This window comes from Microcaecilia unicolor, chromosome 1 (assembly GCF_901765095.1).
Source record: "Microcaecilia unicolor chromosome 1, aMicUni1.1, whole genome shotgun sequence".
Taxonomy (NCBI): domain Eukaryota; kingdom Metazoa; phylum Chordata; class Amphibia; order Gymnophiona; family Siphonopidae; genus Microcaecilia; species Microcaecilia unicolor.
The window spans coordinates 398796179-398816340 of NC_044031.1; the positions used below are offsets into that span (position 1 = coordinate 398796179).

At 49.0% G+C, this 20162-nt stretch overlaps 1 protein-coding gene across 2 annotated transcripts in view; it reads left to right on the plus strand.

Moving 5' to 3' along the window:
• PHACTR1 (phosphatase and actin regulator 1) overlaps positions 1-20162 on the plus strand; it is a 436304-nt gene that overhangs the window by 401748 nt on the left and 14394 nt on the right. For both annotated transcript variants that reach the window (XM_030211092.1, XM_030211101.1), the window contains exon 11: positions 3768-3908. In XM_030211092.1, the coding sequence (XP_030066952.1) occupies positions 3768-3908 (141 nt within the window). The remainder of the gene's footprint in view (positions 1-3767; positions 3909-20162) is intronic.

The following is a 20162-nucleotide window of genomic DNA, read 5'->3' on the forward strand; positions in this document are numbered from 1 at the left end:
TTTGTCCGCCAGCTTAGCCGGTGATATGCTGAATATTCGCTGCTAGCTGAATATTAGCGCTTAGCCAGTTAAGTTCTATTTAACTGGCCAGGAGTTGTTCCTAGCAGGTTAAATAGCTCTGAATGTCGGCCGGAATGTGCATGGGGGCCCGAAACGCAAATTGGGGGGCCCAGGTCCCCAAAACCCCCCCTGTGGGTATGCCATTTGCCGCTAACTATTAACCTCTGGCTCCGCCCATGGACTGCTCTGCCACTGTCCAGATAGTGCTGAAGTGATCAGAGGAAACATTCAACAGCATTATGGGGTCAATTCTATAAATAGCTGTAAAAGTTAGGTGCCAAAAACCTGGGCGTTAAACTAGTATTCTATAACAGCAGAGTCATGCACCAAATCTGTTACAAAATACTAGCATAAATTCACAATTATGCACCAAACTTTAACCACTTATGCCATGTCTATAGCTGATGTAAATGATAGTGTCTAAATGTGGCAGTTGTGTATGTAAAAGCAAGTATTTTATAAAGTGAGCTTGAGGTTAGAATGCCCCTGAGGCACCCATTCCCCTCCCACATTAATGGCCCTTTGCATTTATGCATGAGAAAAGTTAGGTGCTCAGTTTACAGAATAGAGGTGTAATTCAGTTATGCGCCAAGGACTAGATTCTATATATCACGCCTAAAAAATCAGTGCCAAAATGAAATAAGCCTAGGTATATTCTATCAAGTAGACCTACATTTAGGCCTACTTTATAGAATAAGCCTAAATTTCCATGCGGTTTATAGAATATGCCAAGCGCCCGTCCATGCAGCTAAATTTAGTCATGGTGTAAATGCCGACACCCAGATTAGGCGTGGACCAGGTATATTCTATAACTACGCGCATAGATTTTAGAAATGCCACAAGCCGTCCATTCCACACTCATGGCCACACCCCCTTTCAACTATGTGACTTAGAATTTACAAGCATCACATTATAGAATATGCTTAGACAGTTGTGCATGTAAATTCTAATTAATGCCAATTATGGTCAATAATTGCTTGTTAAGTGGAAATTATCAGCGCTGATTGGCTTGTTAACTAATTAAGTTGTTCACGCAAATCCAGAATACGACTGGATTTGTACATGTAACTCAAGTCTCACTACATAGAATCCAGGGGATAACTACTAATTAGTGTCAATTAGTGATTGTTAATGCCAATTATTGCTATTTATCACTAATTATGTGCTAATTTAAAGCCAGTTATCTAATTATGCTAACCACGTAACCAATCCTATTCTATATGTGGGCATGCAATTATGTGCATACTTTTAGCCAGTATTTATAGAATTTAGGGGTATCCATTTAGTACTGCTGAATAGTCCACTGGCTGGCTGTTGTTTGGGGTCTCTGCAGTTTCTCAAGTGTTGAGGCGTGTTTTTCTACAAAATGCAAAGTAGGATCCTCATTAACTTTCTCCTCAAACTGGTTTAACACCAGCTTTAAGCATGTTTCAAGATAACTGAAGTAGAACAAAACTGGTTTGAAACAGCCTGCAAACACATTGTGTAAAGTAACTTCCTGGAGCAGAGTTTGGTAAACTCGAGTTGAAAAGATTAAAGAGAGAGCCTGAAAAGTAATGAAGTAACACGGTATGAGCGAGATTTCAGAAAGTTTACAACATCGTTGCAAAGGTCTTTACTTTCTGACACTGACCACTGCTTGCACTCTTGGCTGATTCAGCTATTTGACCTGATCTTGCTTTGCAGCAGTATGTTTGTCATCCAGTCACAGAGGCTGTGCAGTACAGCAGCTCTTCCTCCACCAAGTTGTGAGGAAATCCTGTTACACATTTCAGGGCCTTCCTTTGCGTGCACATCTCGTGTTAGGGAAAGTAACTGCACAGTGCAGACAAATCTGACTCCTGAGTACAAGGATATCTGATATAGTCAAGAATGCAACTTATTATTGGTGGGGGAGAAGATCATTAACAATAAGTTTAATTTTTGTCCTTTAGCCACAGTGTCCCCTTCAGAGTTGTTCTCAGTCTCAGCCAAAAACCACAGAAAGGGACCATCATCAGCTCACAGCTGATGCATTTGGATCTTAGCTAAAAGCAGAGAAACAATTGCTTTGAAGTACTGCTAATCTCTTGTCTCTGGGGAGTACTGGAAAAAAACACTACAATCTGGGCCTTGTGGTTTTGGGCATATGAAAGGCATTACGCTGCATAATGTGAACCACTTTTCTTAATGTTCACAACAAAATTTTTTTCTTCCTTGAGCACAATCGACATAAAAGTAAGAAGAGTCGTTGTCTCATTGTTTTAGGGTACATTTTTAAGTTGTACTTAGTAAGCAATATAATAATCTATCGAATTTCCAACCTGAGAAAGTATAAGAATGAGAATGAGATCTGCTATGGCTTCAAATGCTAAACAGACATTTCTTTAAAACATATTTCAAGGTTCCTTTTTCTTAAAGAGCAGAATTTGCCTCACCCAGATATGTTGCTAGAGATTGAAGGCCACATGAGTGAGGTTTTTCTCGCAGGCCCCAGCCATCTCTAAAACTAGTTCTGGCAGATGCACATTCCAAAAACTGACATATTCCAATCAATTTTTTAGTAAATAAAATTATTTCTGGTCATTTTATTTTTTTTCTTATGTTGGTCCTAGTCTCTGGTTTCTGCTTTCTTCTTTCAACTGTCTTGGCAGAGTCTCCTTGTCCATTTGGTACTTTTCTCTCCATGTCCACCATCCATTTGCTTTCTGCCCCAGTGCTAAAAAATAAATTTGATTTTTTTAGTGCGCAGGTAGTACGCACACATCCCCAAATTACTGTGAGATGCCTCAGCGCTCCCCATGGTAAAGACATTTTTTGCTGTGGTAAGCACGCATTAGTGCTTATCGCTCCTGTATTTGCATCACTGTTGAGATTAATTTGTTGTTTTTTGAACTACCAATAATAATTGTTTAAAAAAATGGCACTGTTAAGGATGAGGTCAGTTTTATTAGGGTCAAAATTGAAAATCACTAGAAAATCCTTGCATGAGTATCATTCTCATGTCCTTCCTTGTATTACGGATACTGTTATGGTGCCGTATATACTTTTTTCTTAGTAAATGCGAGCACACACTTACCAAACCTACAAACTCTGCCTGTTGAGGTATATTTTGGTGCCACACTTACAGAGTAGTGACAGTCAGGAAACTGTTACTGACATGGCAGGGTTTAAAGGGACACATTTAACAAGCTAGAATTTTAGGCCTTCAGTTTAAAACAATATGGCGAATGGAGCATGACAGAACAAGATGGCACTGCTCTCTTGACCTCCACGGCTTTTTTCCCTGCCATTGGAAGAGTGAATGAATCAGCATAGATATTTGGTCATGTTCCTCCTTGTTCCCCTCTGAATGGGGACTTTCAAAAGTTTCTGAATAGATCCGGGGGGGCCTCATTTGCATGAAGCATGAAGGCCGAAAGCCTTTCTCTATCTGTCTAGCAGGCACAAATAAAGGAGTTTTATGGGTCTTTTACTAAGCTGCGGTAGCATTTTTAGCTCACAGTAGAAATCAGCTGGCAGTAAATGCCGAGACGCGCCAGCTGATTTCTACCGCAAGCTAAAAACACTACCGCAGCTTAGTAGAAGACCACCTTAGTGCATGGACTATTCATTTTTCCACTAATTTTCAGACTTTAATTTTTCAAGCGCGCACCCTTTACTTGAAGATGTGTTAGCCCTCATTTACAATAGGAAAGTAAATGTGCTGTCCCTGTTGCTCCTACCAGCTAAGCCAGAGGCCTACTGTGGAAGAGCTTCGTGAGAAGAAGATTCTTATACGCTTCAGCGACTATGTGGAGGTGGCAGACGCTCAGGACTATGACAGGCGAGCAGACAAACCTTGGACACGACTCACAGCTGCCGACAAGGTGTGTAATCATTTGCTAAATACTGCCTTTATATCCTACGCAGTTCTGTGAGATGTTCTGCACATGCCTCCTGATGCTGTTGCAGGGGAGTAGGGAATATGAACTGCTAGGCCCAAAGCCATTATTGTAAAATGTGAAATAATTGGAAGAGTCAAAGATTGGCAGAGAGTTTCAGCTGCCTTGCGTTCAAGAATTTGAAGGATGAAAAAGAGTTCAACCTATCATCTTTCTAAATTAGCAATGCCAGGTAATAATTGATTTTATAGGCAATTCATTACGAGTTAAAAGAAAGGAAATCATGAAGATTGCACGTGTTTGTTTTGATCTCTATTCATGAAGAGATAGTAGTGGATTTTTTTTATTGTTTTCTTTAACCCAGCGTTGTTCTCTTGCTCCTTTGGGCTTTCAGCTCAGTTGGAGCCAGGGTTGGAATTAGGAGTTTTAAGCCTTCATTTATAATGGTAATACCTACTACCCGGAAAAATGCCACTGACTGGGTCAGTCAGTGATTTTCAGAGGCATGACCGCTGAAAATTACTGCAGGCTCCCCGGCACAATCTGGATATCACTGGGGTTCTCCAGTGATAGAGCCTGGGCAAAGCAGCTGTCCTCTTATACAGATAGTTATCTGGATATTACTACTACTACTACTACTTAGCATTTATATAGCGCTACAAGGGTTAGTTATTATATCCGGATATTCAACACTGATATCCAGATTTTGGCCTATTTTGGTAGATGTTTAAATGCCACTGCCGCTGTTTAAAAGAGATGCCACTCACAGAGTTTAAATATTGACCCACTCAGACAGAGAATAAATCAGGTCTAACCTTAGGAGTCTGAGCCAAATATATAAGCTACAGTATATGTATAGTATGGATATTCACTGCTTTTATAGTTATACATATTGCTGTGTACATGTATATTCAGTGGCACTTAGCATACATATACCATTGCTGACAGGGCCGGCCCAAGACAGTCCATCGCCTAAGGCAGAAAATAAGCTGCAGCTCCTCTGCCACTGCCCCACTCCCCCCCTCCCCACCACCACCACTCTTCCTCCCCCAACCCCTTTCCACAAAATTACCTTTTCTTATTTTTCAAAAGAAGGTGGTGGCAGCAACTCCCATAGGTTGCCCTGCCGCTAGTTCCGGCTCCCTCTCTCTACTGCTGGCAGCCCGCCTCTCTGATGTCATTTCATGTTTTCCTCAGTGGGACACGTTTAACGCCGGTGACAGTCAGCAGAACGCTGAGCCCCACCGGCTGAGTATAGGGCCCCATTATTTTAGCACACAACTCATTTAGCCTACAAATGCTAAGGGGATTCACAGGGGGAGGTGCATGGGCAGAGTAGGGCACGTCCCACATTTATGCACATAACTTACAGAATACTGTTACATGCTGAAGTGCTGCATTTAGACATGTGCATTTCCACCTGCTATTCACATGGTGTAAGTGGACGCACCTAAATCCTGAAATGCTGACTTATGCTAGTATTTATCTGGGTGCCCAGATGCCATTATAGAATTAGCACTTAACGCACTGCATCTTGGCGCCTAACTTTTAGCAACCTTTATAGAATTGTCCCCTTTATTTTTTTTAAGCGTTTGGTTTGTTTCTTGCTGAAGGTCATGGTCCTTGTGCTCAGCAATCACCTGATCCAGCAGCAAAAACACAATTCAATGTGATGTCCTCCAGCGACCTCCCCCCCCCCCCACCCCGTGTAGCCCCCACACTCTGGAATGCACTCCCTGAAAGGTTGCACTTAACACAAGACTATCTCTACTTCAGGAAGCAGGTGAAAGCTTGGCTCTTCAACCTTATCCACTCCTACCCTAACTAAGATAATATTCAAGCACCTTTCTGACCTGATGTGCAACTTTCTTAAATTAATCCCCTTATTTTCTTACTCCTGTTACTCTATCTTATCTATGTTCCATCTTTGCTTATACCCTAGGCGAACCTTTCAAAGACTGAGTGCCCAAACAGCAACCCAAAATCGAATTATTTATCGCAAAGTGCCGGTACTCATTATGGGCGGGGTCACCACATATGACTCCACCCCTATGATAGCCACACCCCTTACACCAGCCATGGCGCATATAAACAGACATCATTGAAAATATTATACTAGTATAGGCGAAAAAAAATAACATGATTTTCTTTCATTATAAATCATTTCTGTAAGCTGTTACAGCTCCAGTATACCCAGTGCAAAATAAGACAGCAGATGTAAATTCTCAAATTGGGCATATTCCAAACACTAAAATGAAAATAAAATGATTTTTTTCTACCTTTGTTGTCTGGTGACTTTGTTTCTCTGATCATGCTGGCCCAGAATCCGATTCTGCTGCTATCTGTCCTCTTAACTCCGTTTCCAGGGCTTCCTTTCCATTTATTTCTTTACTTTTCTCCTTTCTTCTTCATTTCTTGCCCTCCATCCATGTCCAGCAACCCTCCGCTCCCCTCCAGCCACAAATGTCCAGCCACCCTCCTCTCCCCTCTAGCCACCCATGTCCAGCCACCCTCCCCTCCAGCCACCCATGTCCAGCCACCCTCCTCTCCCCCTGCCCTCCCAGCACCCAGCACCCAACATCAGGGCTCCCACCCAGCACTCAACATCAGGGCTCCCTCCCTCCCACCCAGCACCCAGCATCAGGCCTTCCCAGCATCAGGGTTCCCTCCCTCCCACCCAGCACCCAACATCAGGGCTCCCTCCCTCCCACCCAGCGCCCAACATCAGGGCTCCCTCCCTCCCAGCACCCAGCATCAGGCCTTCCCAGCACCCAACATCAGGGCTCCCTCCCTCCCACCCAGCACCCAACATCAGGGCTCCAACCCTCCCAGCACCCAGCATCAGGCCTTCCCAGCACCCAACATCAGGCCTCCCTCCCTCCCACCCAGCACCCAACATCAGGGCTCCCAGCACCCAACATCAGGGCTCCCTCCCTCCCACCCAGCACCCAACATCAGGGCTCCCTCCCACCCAGCACCCAGCAGCGCCCAGTAGCAGGCCTCCCTCTCACCCAGCACCACCCAGCACGAAGCCTCCCACCCACCCAGCACCAGGCCTGCCTGCCTCCCTCCCTCCCAGCACCAGGCCTCCCTCCCGCCCTCCCTCCAACCAAAGAAGCATCAGGCCGCCCGCCCGTCCTCCCTCCCAGCACCAGGAACCCCCCTCCTCCTTTCAAATTTAAAAAGCGTACCATCCTACTCCTCGGGGTTAAGGCAGCTTGTGTCGGCAGCGAAGCGCTTGTTCTTCACTCAGTGCGCCTTCGGTCTTCCCTTCTGTCTCTCAAGCTCTGGTTCCGCCCCATAGGCGGGACCAGAGCTTGAGAGACAGAAAGGAAGGCCAAAGGTGCGCCGCACGAAGAACACGCGTTTTGCTGCCAACGCATGCCGCCTTAACCCCGAGGAGTAGGACGGTACGCTTTTTAAATTTCAAAGGAGGAGGGGGATTCCTGGTACTGGGAGGGCGGGCGGGCGTGCAGCCTGATGCTTCTTTGGTTGGTTGGAGGGAGGGCAGGAGGGATGCCGAACTGGTGCTGGGAGGGAGGGAGAGTGGGCGGACCAGCGATGGCGCACATGCCAATGGAGAGGGCTCTGTGAGCCCTCTCTGGCACGCGTGCCATAGGTTCGCCATCACTGCCCTAGGCTGTCTGTTCTATTACGTATTGTGTTGACATTGTAAGTAGTATACTATGCCCATATTTTGTACTGTTATTTGAATATTTTTACTGCTGTAATTGTCTATTGCTTATGTTTGACTTATTCTTGCTGTACACCGCCTTGAGTGAATTTCTTCAAAAAGGCAATAAATAAATAATACAAAAATTAATAAAATAAAATTCAAATCATGGGAGAAGCCCAGTACAGCGTGTGGGTGTCAGAAAGGTTTCTGTAGGATCCTTCACAGTTATTTAAACAGCAGATCAGTTTGCCTGATTTTCTTTTAGTGATAAATGGCCTTCAATAATCTTGCAGTCATATTCACAGCTAGCAGTGTACTAAGCTCTTTTTTTAATATAGCTTTTTATTTATAGAATTGTATCGATACAATTACAAAATTAACTTGCATTAAGTAATACAGTCAAATCAATTTGTGCAAATAAACAAGGCAAAAAAATATACTAAAAAAAGGAAAAATTACAGATAATAAAACTTAATAAGATCAAAAGAGAGGGGAAAGGATCCAAAAGAAAAAGTGCAATATTCAAGACCTCAATAAGTAATCACAGAAAAGATCCCTGAACTAACAACTGGAGATCCATTATATACATTAAATCCATTATATCCATTAAATACAAAAAAACTTACGCATCCAGCTTCTCCTACATAAGCGCACAACTATGGAATGGACTCCCAAAAGCTGTGAAAACAATCCATGACCACCTAAACTTCAGGAAATCACTAAAAACTAACCTCTTCAAAAAGGCCTACCCCACCGATCCAGCGTAAATCCCCATACCCAGCAACACAGCATAACCAATGATCGTACTGGTCAATATACAATGTTTATTCCTTTCGACCCTCGTGGTGCCTGATTCACACCTAACTCATTCGACCACTATATAACCTTGTATTTGTTATCAACCGACTTGGCAAATGCCTTTACGGTACTATGTAAGCCACATTGAGCCTGCAAATAGGTGGGAAAATGTGGGGTACAAATGCAACAAATAAAATAAATAAATTATATAGCATTTCTTTACAGCAGAAAGTTGCACAAGACTACCCACCAGGGTAACTAAAAAGAAGAAAGAGAGATAATATTAGGGCTGCCCTGTTTTCCAAAAACGTCTTCAATTGTATTGAAAGTATCCGACTCATAGAAATAGGACTTATAATTTTGATACTTAATCACACATATACAAGGGAAATCAATAGAAATTACTTGCTCCTTCAAATCAAGAACGGCTCTACATCTTTCCTGAGAAGCTTTTGAAATTATCTGGAAAAGCAGAAATCACTGAGCCCTAAAAAAGAGGCAGTTCTATATTTAAAGAAAAGCTTCTGAGCCCAAACTTTGTCAGGTTCCAAAGCAAAAGTTACCGAGCACGTGCACGTCCCATGAGTCACAGGCTCCAATTGAGAATCTTCCAACAGTGAAGTAACATTAAGGCTGTCCTCTGAAACCACCTCCAAACTCTGATCCAATTGATTTTTTTCAACAGATTTAGTAGGTGAATAGAAAGTTCTAACGATTGGGGGAATACTTTCTGGAAGTACCCTAAATACTTCTCTATAGTAGTGTCTTAGCATATGCAAAGGAGGATCCAGATCACTCTTAGGAAAATTCAAGAATCATAAATTCAGTCTTTTAGTAAATTTTTCAGTTGTTTTCCTGTTTCCTTCAAAGGACAGACAGATCTTTAATAAAAATGCTGTTTTTAAATTCTTAATCTCAGTTTTCTGATCCTCTAACACAGTAATTCTCATATCCAGCTTCCATTCACCACTTTGACCCACTGGGAAACTTGGCCGGCCTGACTCAAAACTTTATCAACTTGTGAAGCCAAAGAGGCTTCCATCTTTGTAAGGCAGCAGCCCATAAAAAATCCAAAGTCACCACCAGAAGCTTAGCAACAACTACTGGTTGGTATGGTGAAATTCCCCCTGAGGGGCCTCCCCTGGAATCCTCAGATGTCATTGGACTAATGGTCGCCTCCACTGTCATGTACCTCTGCTCCAATTGAAGAGGCATCAGCGTGCTGTTCCACAACTTCGCTTCCCAAGGCAAGGCAAGCACTCCAGACCACTGAACCTCTGGACCAGGTGATTACGGCATGTGTACTGAAGCTGCTCCAAGCATCGGAGGAGGCACACGCAACTCAGGGCTCAGCATGGTGTCGTTATCACTGACAGAAGACATGCCCTGAGTCAGCCCCTCATCTCGCCCCAATACTACTCCAGTCACACGAGGACAGGAAGCCACTACAAACCGAGTTATACTCGTCTGGGCAAGATGAGTCCCCTTTGAGTTTGGGGTGTTACAAGCCTTCACCTGGCCCTTGCATTTCCTCATCAAAGCAGAGAACGCTGCAGGAGCTCCACACCCACATATTTCTCAGGGAGCCCTCTTAGATCCCCTCCCCCACCCCACCCCCAGTGTACTGAGCTCTTGATGATGAAAGAAAGAGCTTAAGGACAGCGCTCCCTGAAAGCATGTACCAATCAAATTTTTTACTTTTCTGTATAAAATGAGTTTATCTTGTTGGGCAGACTGGATGGACCGTACAGGTCTTTATCTGCCGTCATTTACTATGTTACTATGTCTAATGCATCAGTTCTTGATGTCACAGCAAAAAATCATCCACTAGTGATACAGGGACAAAACAAATGAGAGGATAGCCCTGATAAGTAAAAAAAAGTGATTTCCCTTTAAAATTGTCGCCAACTGGTGCCAGAGGAGACTGCTGTGCAAAAGTATGCAGGGTTAAACAGGAGGGCACAGGCACAGGGCATTTTAAAAGTAAATACCTGCATGTACATCTGCTGGCCTGACCCCAGGGGCGTAGCCAGACATTTTGGGTGGGCCTAGGCAAGAAGTGGGTGGGCATCAAGTGTTCTCCCCCCCCCCCCCCCCCCCCCCCCCCCACCACCACCAAAACAATATCTCAGCTGGTGGGAAAACACTTCTTTCCACCATGGCAGTCTGCAGCAGGCATGCACTGAAAACTGAGCATGTGCAGGTGCCAATATCGTGGAGAGTAACATTTTCTTTATCATCAGGGGGAACTCTTCAGCTGGTGGAGCTTGGGATCCCCACCAGCTACCGCTAAACGTGTGTTACTGTTGGGTGGGCCTGAGCCCTAAGAGGCCCACCCAGGCCCACCTCTGGCTACGCCACTGCCTGACCCACTCCCACCTCTTTTCTGTGCCTAAACACAGGTCCGCCTGCAGAAAATCCTTTGAAATTTGTCCCGTAAGTGTGAAACAGGTGGGAAATCAGGAGACGAAAGGCAAATTTTGGTTCCAAACAAGGCAACTTTATTGCTAGCAAGTGAACAGCACCGAGTAGCCTCGGGACACTGTGTGTCATAAATCATCTGACGCTTACATTTATACTTCCCTACTGGGCCTGCGCATTTGGCCCCTTACACGTCATACCTGTCATGCGCAGTAAACATTTGTAGTTCTTACAGTACAAAATTGTAGTCCCAGTACGTACACACGTCATAACACTGAAATGATACTGGCAAGAAAAACGAAACTTAGCAGCTTATTCTGTACACACACAATGCTCCTTTCTAGCACAGGAGATAAGGTGCGGCTCAGGAATGCAGGGGGGTGTCAGCACCCTCCAAGGTCGCCTATTCAGATGGCGTTGCTACGTGCAAGCTGGTCTTGTATAGGCCTTGCAAACTACTGTTACAAGCTATATATCTAATAGCCCTGCATTCTGTCTGTACATTAGTAAACAGCAAACTTGTCTTGTTAGTAAACAGTAAAACTGGATAAGGCACAAATGTCCAGTGCAGTAATAAGGTGTGGCCAAACAGCCAAAAGCAGAGGTAGAATACATAAGTAAAAGTCCATCAGTAGGCACAAAACATGAGGTTGTCCTGTTGCTCAGTAGTATTCAGGTAGTACCGGCGTTCCACTCCTTCATTCCCCCCTTTTGATACTTGAACATCCATTCTGGTGGAGAGTATCACCTCCATGAACCCTGAAAAGGAAAGAAAGGACAAGGATAGTTAGCGAGGGAGGCAGCAAGCGAGCCCTAAGCCCTTGCGCAGCCGGTGGTTGCTTCGCCGGGGTTGAGACGGAGGGCCCCTAGTGGAATCCCCCCCCCTTTGTAGCCGGTCTTTTGCTGGCACAAGGGTGATGGCCCATTGAGTGAATCAGGGGGTTCAAAGTGCACATCAGCCACAAGGTGCTTCATCGTCAGCTTCATCAGACTGGGGAATGGGGGAGTACATCTGGAGAGCCATAAGTTGGGCAGCAGCACGGCGGTCAGCGATGCTTTCCATGGTGGAGCGGAGACACCTGAAAACTAAGGGGAGAGACAAAGGTATTATTAGGCAAGACAGCAAGAACAGGCCACCCATGACGAGGAGGCCTTGCAGGCTCCCGGAGGTTGGGAGCCAGCTGGTGAGGGAGGAAGTCCAATCCCACGCACTGTTCCAGGTCTGGACGGGGACGTGGGCTAGTTTGACCATCCGGTCAGTTATCTCCCTGATGACATGGCTCTGGTCATCAATCTGTAAGCAGCAATTACTGAGGTTAAACTTGCCACACACCCCGCCCTCCTGGGCTAAGAGGTAGTCAAGAGCCAAGCGATTTTGGTAGACGGCGGTAATGAGCTTAGTGTTCTGTCGAGCTAGGATATTGAGGGCCAGGGCAGAATCGTTAGTAAGGATTTCGAGTACGGCCTGTAGGCGAATAATGCGATTCAGCATGTAGATAGGGGTGCGGTACCCGTATGTACCATCTTCAGCCCATGTGGCCGGTCCATAGTAGTGAATGATACGTTCAGGCGGCCACTCGTTGTCCTTCCAGTCTCCAATCTGGACTTTGGGCTTGATGATTGGGAAAGACCGTTTTCGTCGGGTAGGGTTATCCGGCCCCTTTTCCACGTATAGGGGGATACCCAAAGTTTCGCCGACTTGTATGGGCAGAAGGAAAAAACTAGGTCGGACCGTGCCCAAGAGGCAGGTACCGTACCAGCGGGTCGGGAGTTGCTCATAGGCCCTGCGTCCGCAGATATAGTAGTAGCCCGCCGGGGCTACCCACTTGAGGGAGGCGTTCCCTCCGTATGTCCATGTCGTGTTCAAGGTGGGTTCTGTCCAGATAGGCTCCGGGGCGGGCAGGTTGTCCGTTTGCCACCAGGTCGTCCGGCTGCCATTATACTGAAGAACCCCCGTACAAGCAGAGTCTCCCACTGGTACAGAGTAACGCTTCGATGGCGCTCGACTAGCGCAGAGGGTACCTATGATATTTGTTCTCAGGGCCCATTCGTACGGCTTCGGCCGTTGGGGAAAGGTAATGTTAGTGGTGTTGAGTGCATCCCATGTGTGTTGTCGGATCTCTCTCGCTTCCCAGGGCCATTGTTCACCCATGTCGGTGCCTCCGCAGACGAAACAGTTTGCAATTCCGAGGGAGAGGGCGATGTTTTCAGCCAAATTGAGGAACATATTTCGGGCTTCTGGGGAAATGGGGAATTTAGTCTCGGTCTGCTCAGCACGAGCAATTTCATCAAATACGTCTTGGTAGCCGACAACAGTAGTCTGGTAGTGCGTAGGAGGCTTCGTTTCGAGACTCTGATATATGGTAATATATGTCAACGGATCCATTCCTCCGCCGTCAATGCCGAGGCCCCACGTTCCTCTCCAGGGCATGTCGTGTCCTCGGATGGGCCAGTCTAGGGACACATAGTTACCAGAACCTCGACGAAATTCACCCAGGCCGGCGCATCCGGCATATCCTCCTCCCGTATAAGCACATACTCGGTCCCAGCCCGAGGCTCGAGTGTCGCCGGCGCATGGGAGCCACACCCACGGGGAGCAGCATCTCATGTCTGGACTGAAGGGGCAGACATACTTGTGGTCCTTAACGTATGCCTCTCGCCAACTCTGGCTACCACACTTGCGAGACCAAGGGTGCTTGTCCATGGCGTCACAGACGTCGAAGGTGAGGGTTGCTACAGTTTGGATGCCACCGACAAGGATACGAGTGGAATTAATATAATACAGAATGCCATCTCCCTCGACTCCCGGAGGTCCGGCCACATACGCAGGGAGTCCTACGCTGAGGGTGACATTGTAGTATCTTGGTTTGGTAGGGCTGTGGCAGATAGTGAGATTTCCTTGGAGGCATCTGTGGAACTGTTGGAGGCCATTCGGAGTGATGAGGGCACAAGTCGGGAGAAACTGGCAATCGCCTTCCGGGGGCTGCGTCTGGTGAATGAGGGTAGTGACTAGGTGATATCCTCCCTCTATACGGTGGCGCACGAGGCGCAAACATTCAGTGCAATTCAGGCTCAAGGGGTAATAGCTCGGGACTGAGCAAAGGAGGAGTAGTAGGCTCAGCATCATATATGCGGTGGAAGGTATCCGAGCCTTTGCAGCAAGAAGATGATAAGGCCCACGATTATGGCTGCGATAAAGAGAGAGCCAAAAACGCAGTGGGTCCAGAAACTGAGTTCCTGTTGCTGGGCAGGCATGAATCTGGTGGTTCACGTCTTTCTTAGAGTCAGCCGTAATGGAGCGTCAGGATGTTGGTGCGTAGTCCAACGCTTCAGGGAGCTGCTAGTGGGAGCAGCAGGCTCCTGCAATTTTAACAGCGGTGGAGGTCGTTAGGAGAACAAGGGAGGGCCCCTTCCATTTTGGCTTTAGGCAGTCAGATTCATCCCACTCTTTTACCCAGACCTCGTCTCCCACCCTGAACCTGTGCGTAGGATTGGTGAGGACCAAGGGAGCTACTCTTTCAGTGTACTGCTGGATGTCTTGCACTACCTGGTGTAAGGCTCTCATCTGTTTCACTAAGGAACTCTCACCCTGTATCTGCAAGGAGTCGGGAAAGGAGGGTAGTGGTGGTGGCCTAGCATACATCATCTCGTAGGGAGTAAGGCCGGTAGCCTTGGGGGTACACCTAAGATGCAGCAAGGCCAGTGGAAGCAGGTCGGGCCATTTGGCTTTTGCTTCTTGGCATAGCTTGGCTAGCTGGTTCTTCAGGGATCGGTTAGCCCTCTCCACTACTCCACTGCTTTGGGGTCTCCAGGCACAATGCAACTTCCAATCGAGGCCCAGTCTGGTACTGAGCTGTTGTGTTACTTCGCTAGCGAAGGCGGGACCGTTGTCAGAGTTTATTTGCTTGGGGAGGCCGTATCTGGGTAGGAGTTGATGAAGCAGTAGGGAGGTAACTTCTTTAGCCATTTCAGTTCTAGTAGGCTGGGCTTCAATCCATCCGGTGTAGGTACACACGGCGACGAGGATAGCTTTGTAGCCGCGCGCCGGGGGCATGTGTGTGAAGTCAATCTGGCACACGTGGAAAGGGCTGGTGCCTCGGAGAACATGTCCTGGCATAGGGCCGGGCCCCGTTCGAGGGTTGTTCCGGGCACAAGTCGCGCATCGGCTGGAAGCGTTTTTGGTCCACAGGGATAGTTTGTTGATGTAGTAGGTCTTCTCAAGTAAGCGCCCCAGGGCGTCCCTTCCCAGGTGGGTGCGGTCGTGAGCCTCCTTGGCCACCGTCCAGGCCAAGGCTTCGGGTATCCAGATGCGCCCATCCTGTAGTATCCACCAGCCATTGCGTGACTGTAGACCCTCTTGTTGGGCCCATTCCGTTTCTTGGGGGGTGTAAATAGGGGTCTCCGTAGGGAGCTGGACGACGAGTGCGGGGTCAGGAGGGTGAGAGGAGTAGGGGAGCTGACTTGCCCTTTTTGCAGCGTCGTCTGCCCGCTGATTTCCCCGGGCGATAGGGTCCGTTCTTCCAGTGTGGGCCCTGCAGTGCATCACAGCCACCTTCTTCGGCTTCCATACCGACTCGAGTAATTGGCAGATCTCAGCGGCATTTGCAAGTCCTTTCCCTTCTGCTGTCAAAAATCCCCTCTCCTTGTACAGGGCTCCGTGCACCTGGAGGGTGAGGAAAGCGTATTTGGAGTCGGTGTAAATGTTAACAACTTTTCCTTCAGCCCACAGGAGGGCTCTGGTGAGGGCGATTAGCTCCGCTTTCTGGGCTGATGTTCCGGGTGTCAGAGCCATAGCCTCGATCACATGGTCCTCAGATACCACCGCATAGCCAGCTCTTCGAATTCCCTCTATCACCTGGCTGCTTCCATCGGTAAAAAGGGTGATGCCCCCTTGCCAGGGTTGATCCTTCAGGTCAGGTCTGCTCGAGTGCACAGTGGCCATTACCTCTTCACAGTCGTGGAGTGGTGGTTCAGGGGCCGGAAGGAGGGTAGCAGGATTGAGGTTGGTCGTGTCCAGGATCCGCACCTCCGGATTTTCGCACAGGAGGGCTTGGTATTTGACCAATCGGGAGTTGGTCATCCATCTGGGTCCGTGGCTCTCGAGTAGGCCGCGGATGGTGTGGGGTGTGGTCACAAAAAGTGTTTGGCCGAACGTGAGTTTATTGGCCTCGTGTATCAGGAGACAAGCAGCCGCAATGCTTCGTAGGCAGCCCGGCCATCCTCGTGCCACGTTATCCATGCTCTTGGAGAGGTATGCTACAGGGCGTTGCCAGGTACCGACCAGTTGGGTAAGGACTCCAAGTGCCAATCCCTTCTTTTCGTCGATGAACAAGTAGAACGGCTTAGTCACATCTGGCAGTCCGAGCGCTGGTGGGGCCACAAGGGCCTCCTTGAGGTCCTGAAGGGCTTTCAGTTCGTGTTTCTCCCACTGGAGATTTTGGCCCTCGAGTTCAGGTCCTTTCAGTTTGGCGTACAAACTGTGGGTCAGGATGGCAAAATTGATAATCCAAATGCGGCAATATCCAGCGGCTCCGAGGAGTGCCCGTAGTTCCTTCTTATTTGCAGGAGTGGGTTGGTTGCGGATGGCTTGGGTTCGGGGGATACCGAGCCTTCGGGTTCCTTCTCGGAGGCGAAACCCCAGATACTCGACTTCGATCTCGCATATCTGCGCCTTCTTGCGACTGGCCCGGTACCCCTGGGCTTCCAGGGTCTTCAAGAGGTAGAGTGTAGCTTCAGCACATTCGGTGTACGTTTCACGGGCCACCAACAGGTCATCCACGTATTGGACGACCGGCCCATACTCGTCCTGATACGTCTTCAGGTCCTGGGCGAGTTGGTCGCCGAAGAGGGTAGGCGAGTTCTTGAACCCCTGGGGAAGACGGGTCCATGTATATTGCTGCTTGGTTCCCGTCTGCAAGTCTTCCCACGTGAAGGCAAACAACTTCTGGCTGTCGACAGCAAGAGGGATGGAAAAGAAGGCGTCCTTCAAATCAATGACACTGTACCACTTGGTCTGAGATGGCACTTGGGCTAGGATGGAGTATGGATTTGGTACGAGGGCAACTATGTCGGCTACCTGGTTGTTGACTTTCCTCAGGTCCTGGACGGGTCTGTACTCGGATGTTCCTGGTTTCTTAACGGGCAACAATGGGGTGTTCCATGCGGATCTGATTGGTTTAAGGACTCCCTGTTGAAGGAGTTTCTGTAGATGTGTATGCATACTATGCCGGGCTGCATAGGGGATGTGGTATTGTCCTTGGTTGACAACTTGAGCATTTGGTTTGAGCTCAATCCAGATGGGGATAGCGTTAACGGCCAGTCCGCCGGGGTTCAATTCTGCCCATACATCAGGCACTTCATCCATTATGGCTCGCCTCTGCTGGGCGAAAGGGGTGTTCTGGTCGTAACGGCAGTCGCCGGGTCCTACAGTTGGGGGAACGTGTAGTCTCCATTCTTCTCTTACTGGACAGATAAGTGTCACTGGCCGATCTTCAAAGCGAGCTTCCACTTCACCCGTAGTCTTGAACTTCAAGGTGGCCTGGAGCTTACAGAGTAGGTCTCGACCAATCAAGGGGACCGGGCATCCAGGGATGTGTATGAACTGATGGGACACCATCGTCCCTCCGATCTGGACTTGGCGCTCTTTGAGGAGGGGCGCCGCAAGGGATTTCCCGGAGGCTCCCACAATTGGTATAGTTTCTTTCGTGGCTGGGGCTATGGCTGTGGTGATAACAGATCGCTGGGCCCCTGTGTCTAGTAAGGCCTTCATAGATTCTGTCCCCACCCGAATTTCCACCAGAGGGTCAGTGGGGACTCTGCCCTCCCGGTTTCTTCATGCTGTGCCGTCTCGGGTAGCGTCCACAGCCATCTGCCATTCCCTCCGGTCATCCCGTCCTCTCTCTCTTCGGCCCCTTCCACGGCCTCACCTAGGGGCCCCCGTGCGGTCGCCGGTCTCCTCCTCTCTCTGCCGGTCCCATGATTCCTCTTCTCTCGGGTTGTCCCGTATCTCCTCTGGACAATCAGCCCACCAGTGTCCTTCTTGTCGGCAATTTGCACACTGGTTACGCCCTATGGGGGACCGCGTTCCTCTTGTTCTCCTGCCCCTCCCCTTTGGTCTAGACCTCATTCGTTCTTCCAGCACCGTGGCCAACACATCTGCCTTCTCCCGCATCCGTCTGGTCGATTCCTTCCGGGCCTCCACCTTCTCCTCCTGGTCGCGATATCCGAATACGCGATCAGCTATAGCTTTCAGTTGGCTTAGGCTCATCCCTTCGAACCCCTCCGTTCTCTGTAGCTTTCTTCGTATATCCGGTGCTGACTGGCTAACAAAACTCATAACTACGGTTGGGAGGTTCTTAGGGTCTTCGGGATTTATCGGGCTGTGCCTTCTGAATGCTTCCATAAGTCGTTCAAGGAAGTCCCCTGGACTCTCGTCCTTTTGTTGGACTACACTGTGGATTTTTCCCATGTTAGTAACCTTCTGCTTCCCCTTCTTTAAGGCGGCCAGGTACGCCTGTTGGTATCGGCGGATAAAGGTTTGGCCTTCGGCGGTTCGGTAATCCCACGTGGGGGCAGCGATGGGCGCCTCCGTTTCTAGTAGGTTCTGTAAATTGGCATGGGCCGGATTCGCATCCCGGATGGCTTGCTCCATATTTTGTTGTAAAAGGCGGCGTTCTTCAGAGGTCAGGATGTGGGCGCTCAACTGCCTAAGGTCGGCCCAAGTTGGATTGTAGCTGTATATAATGCCTTCCACCAGCTCTATCAGCTGCTCGGGTTTCTGGTCGTAGGACGGCCCATGGAATTTCCAGTTATACAAATCGGCACTTGAGAAGGGAACGTGACTATAGACTGTTGATTCGATGGGCTGGCCCCCCCCCTCTGCCGGGTTAGGGGTATAGGTGGTGGACTGTCGGACTGGGAATAAGTGAGAGGTTCCCCCTTTTCGGCTGGACGGAAGGGCCTGTTGCGGACTCGATTGGGGGAACCGAGTAATGTTCTTCACAACCCGTGTACTCTTCCGTGTGGTTGCGAGGCCAGGTGACTCAGGTGAGGCTGGGTGGGACGTCTCCCCGGCATCCGACTCTGACCCGGAAGTCTCGGCGTCAGCGGGGCCTTCTGCTAGGCCCGTAAGGTCAGGGTACATAGGAGCATAGGGCGGCGGCGCAATGTCGTCTTCGTATGCCTCCGCCGTAGCAAGTATCGGGGCTTTTGGAGGCTTCTTCTCGGCCGAACCCTGAACTTTCCCTGCGGTTTTCTTCGGGGGTTTTTTCCTAGAAAGTGTGTTGGTAGTACTGGGCGTAGTTCCTGCCTTGACTCTGGTAGCAGGGGGCGTGGTCTCAGTGGCTTCAGTGCTAGGGGCGGTAGGCCGTATGGGGGCGGTCCCTGCGGCCTTCGGGACGGCAGCGGTTGCCGAGCTTTGGAGAGCGAAGGCATGGGTCGGCAGGGTTCTAAGTTTGGTTTTCCGGCCTTTTCTCTGCTTTACCAACATAAGGGCGGCCTTTTCTACCTTCCGTTGGGCCCAAGCCGGCGGATCCCGGACTACATCCAACCACGCTTCTATGTATGGAATGTCCTCGGGACAGCCGGGGTTTCCCTCAATTATAACAATATTCATGACCGCCGCCACTTTTTCATACTCGAATGACCCTTCCGGGGGCCATCCAGCAATTCCTAGCCCTGGCCACATAAATTGACATCTCTGTATCATCCCGGCCCTGCTACATTTATCTAGGTCGAACACTTCGCTAAAGTGTTCCGTCATTAAATCTAACGGTGAAGACCCACCCCCGCCCATCCTAACCTGAGTGCCAAAGGACAGGTGACGGACAAAAGGGGAAAAGGGAGGTGGAGGAGTAAGGGGTCTCGTTCCACCAGACACAGAAGGGTCAACACTCGGCCTGACCAGGACGCGGTCGCCCGGCCTGGAACTGCAAGCCCACTCACACACTTTCATACGCCACAAGAAACCCCCCCGTTCGTTCGCCGCTCGGTTTCGTCGCCGGAGCCTAGTGAGTTTCGGGACCTAGTCGGATACCAATAGTCCGTATTAGTCACTGGCTAAAAGAGGGTGATCACGCCTCTTCTTCGGTCCTTACTGGGCCGGTCACTACGTAGAGTATACTCGCCTGTCCGCCGGGGTCGCAGGCCGCGCCGTCGTGCGCTTCTCCCTGAAATGGAAAAAGGTGCCTTGTCGGAACCACACAGCCCCCTCTACAGTCAGGCGGAGTGGATCGGCCCTCCTCCGGGAGATGGACGCTGAAATCAGCGGTGGCCACTCACCACCTCCTCGGGTGGGAATCGATGACCCGATCCGACTGCAGTGGGGGAGGGGAAGAATATAATCC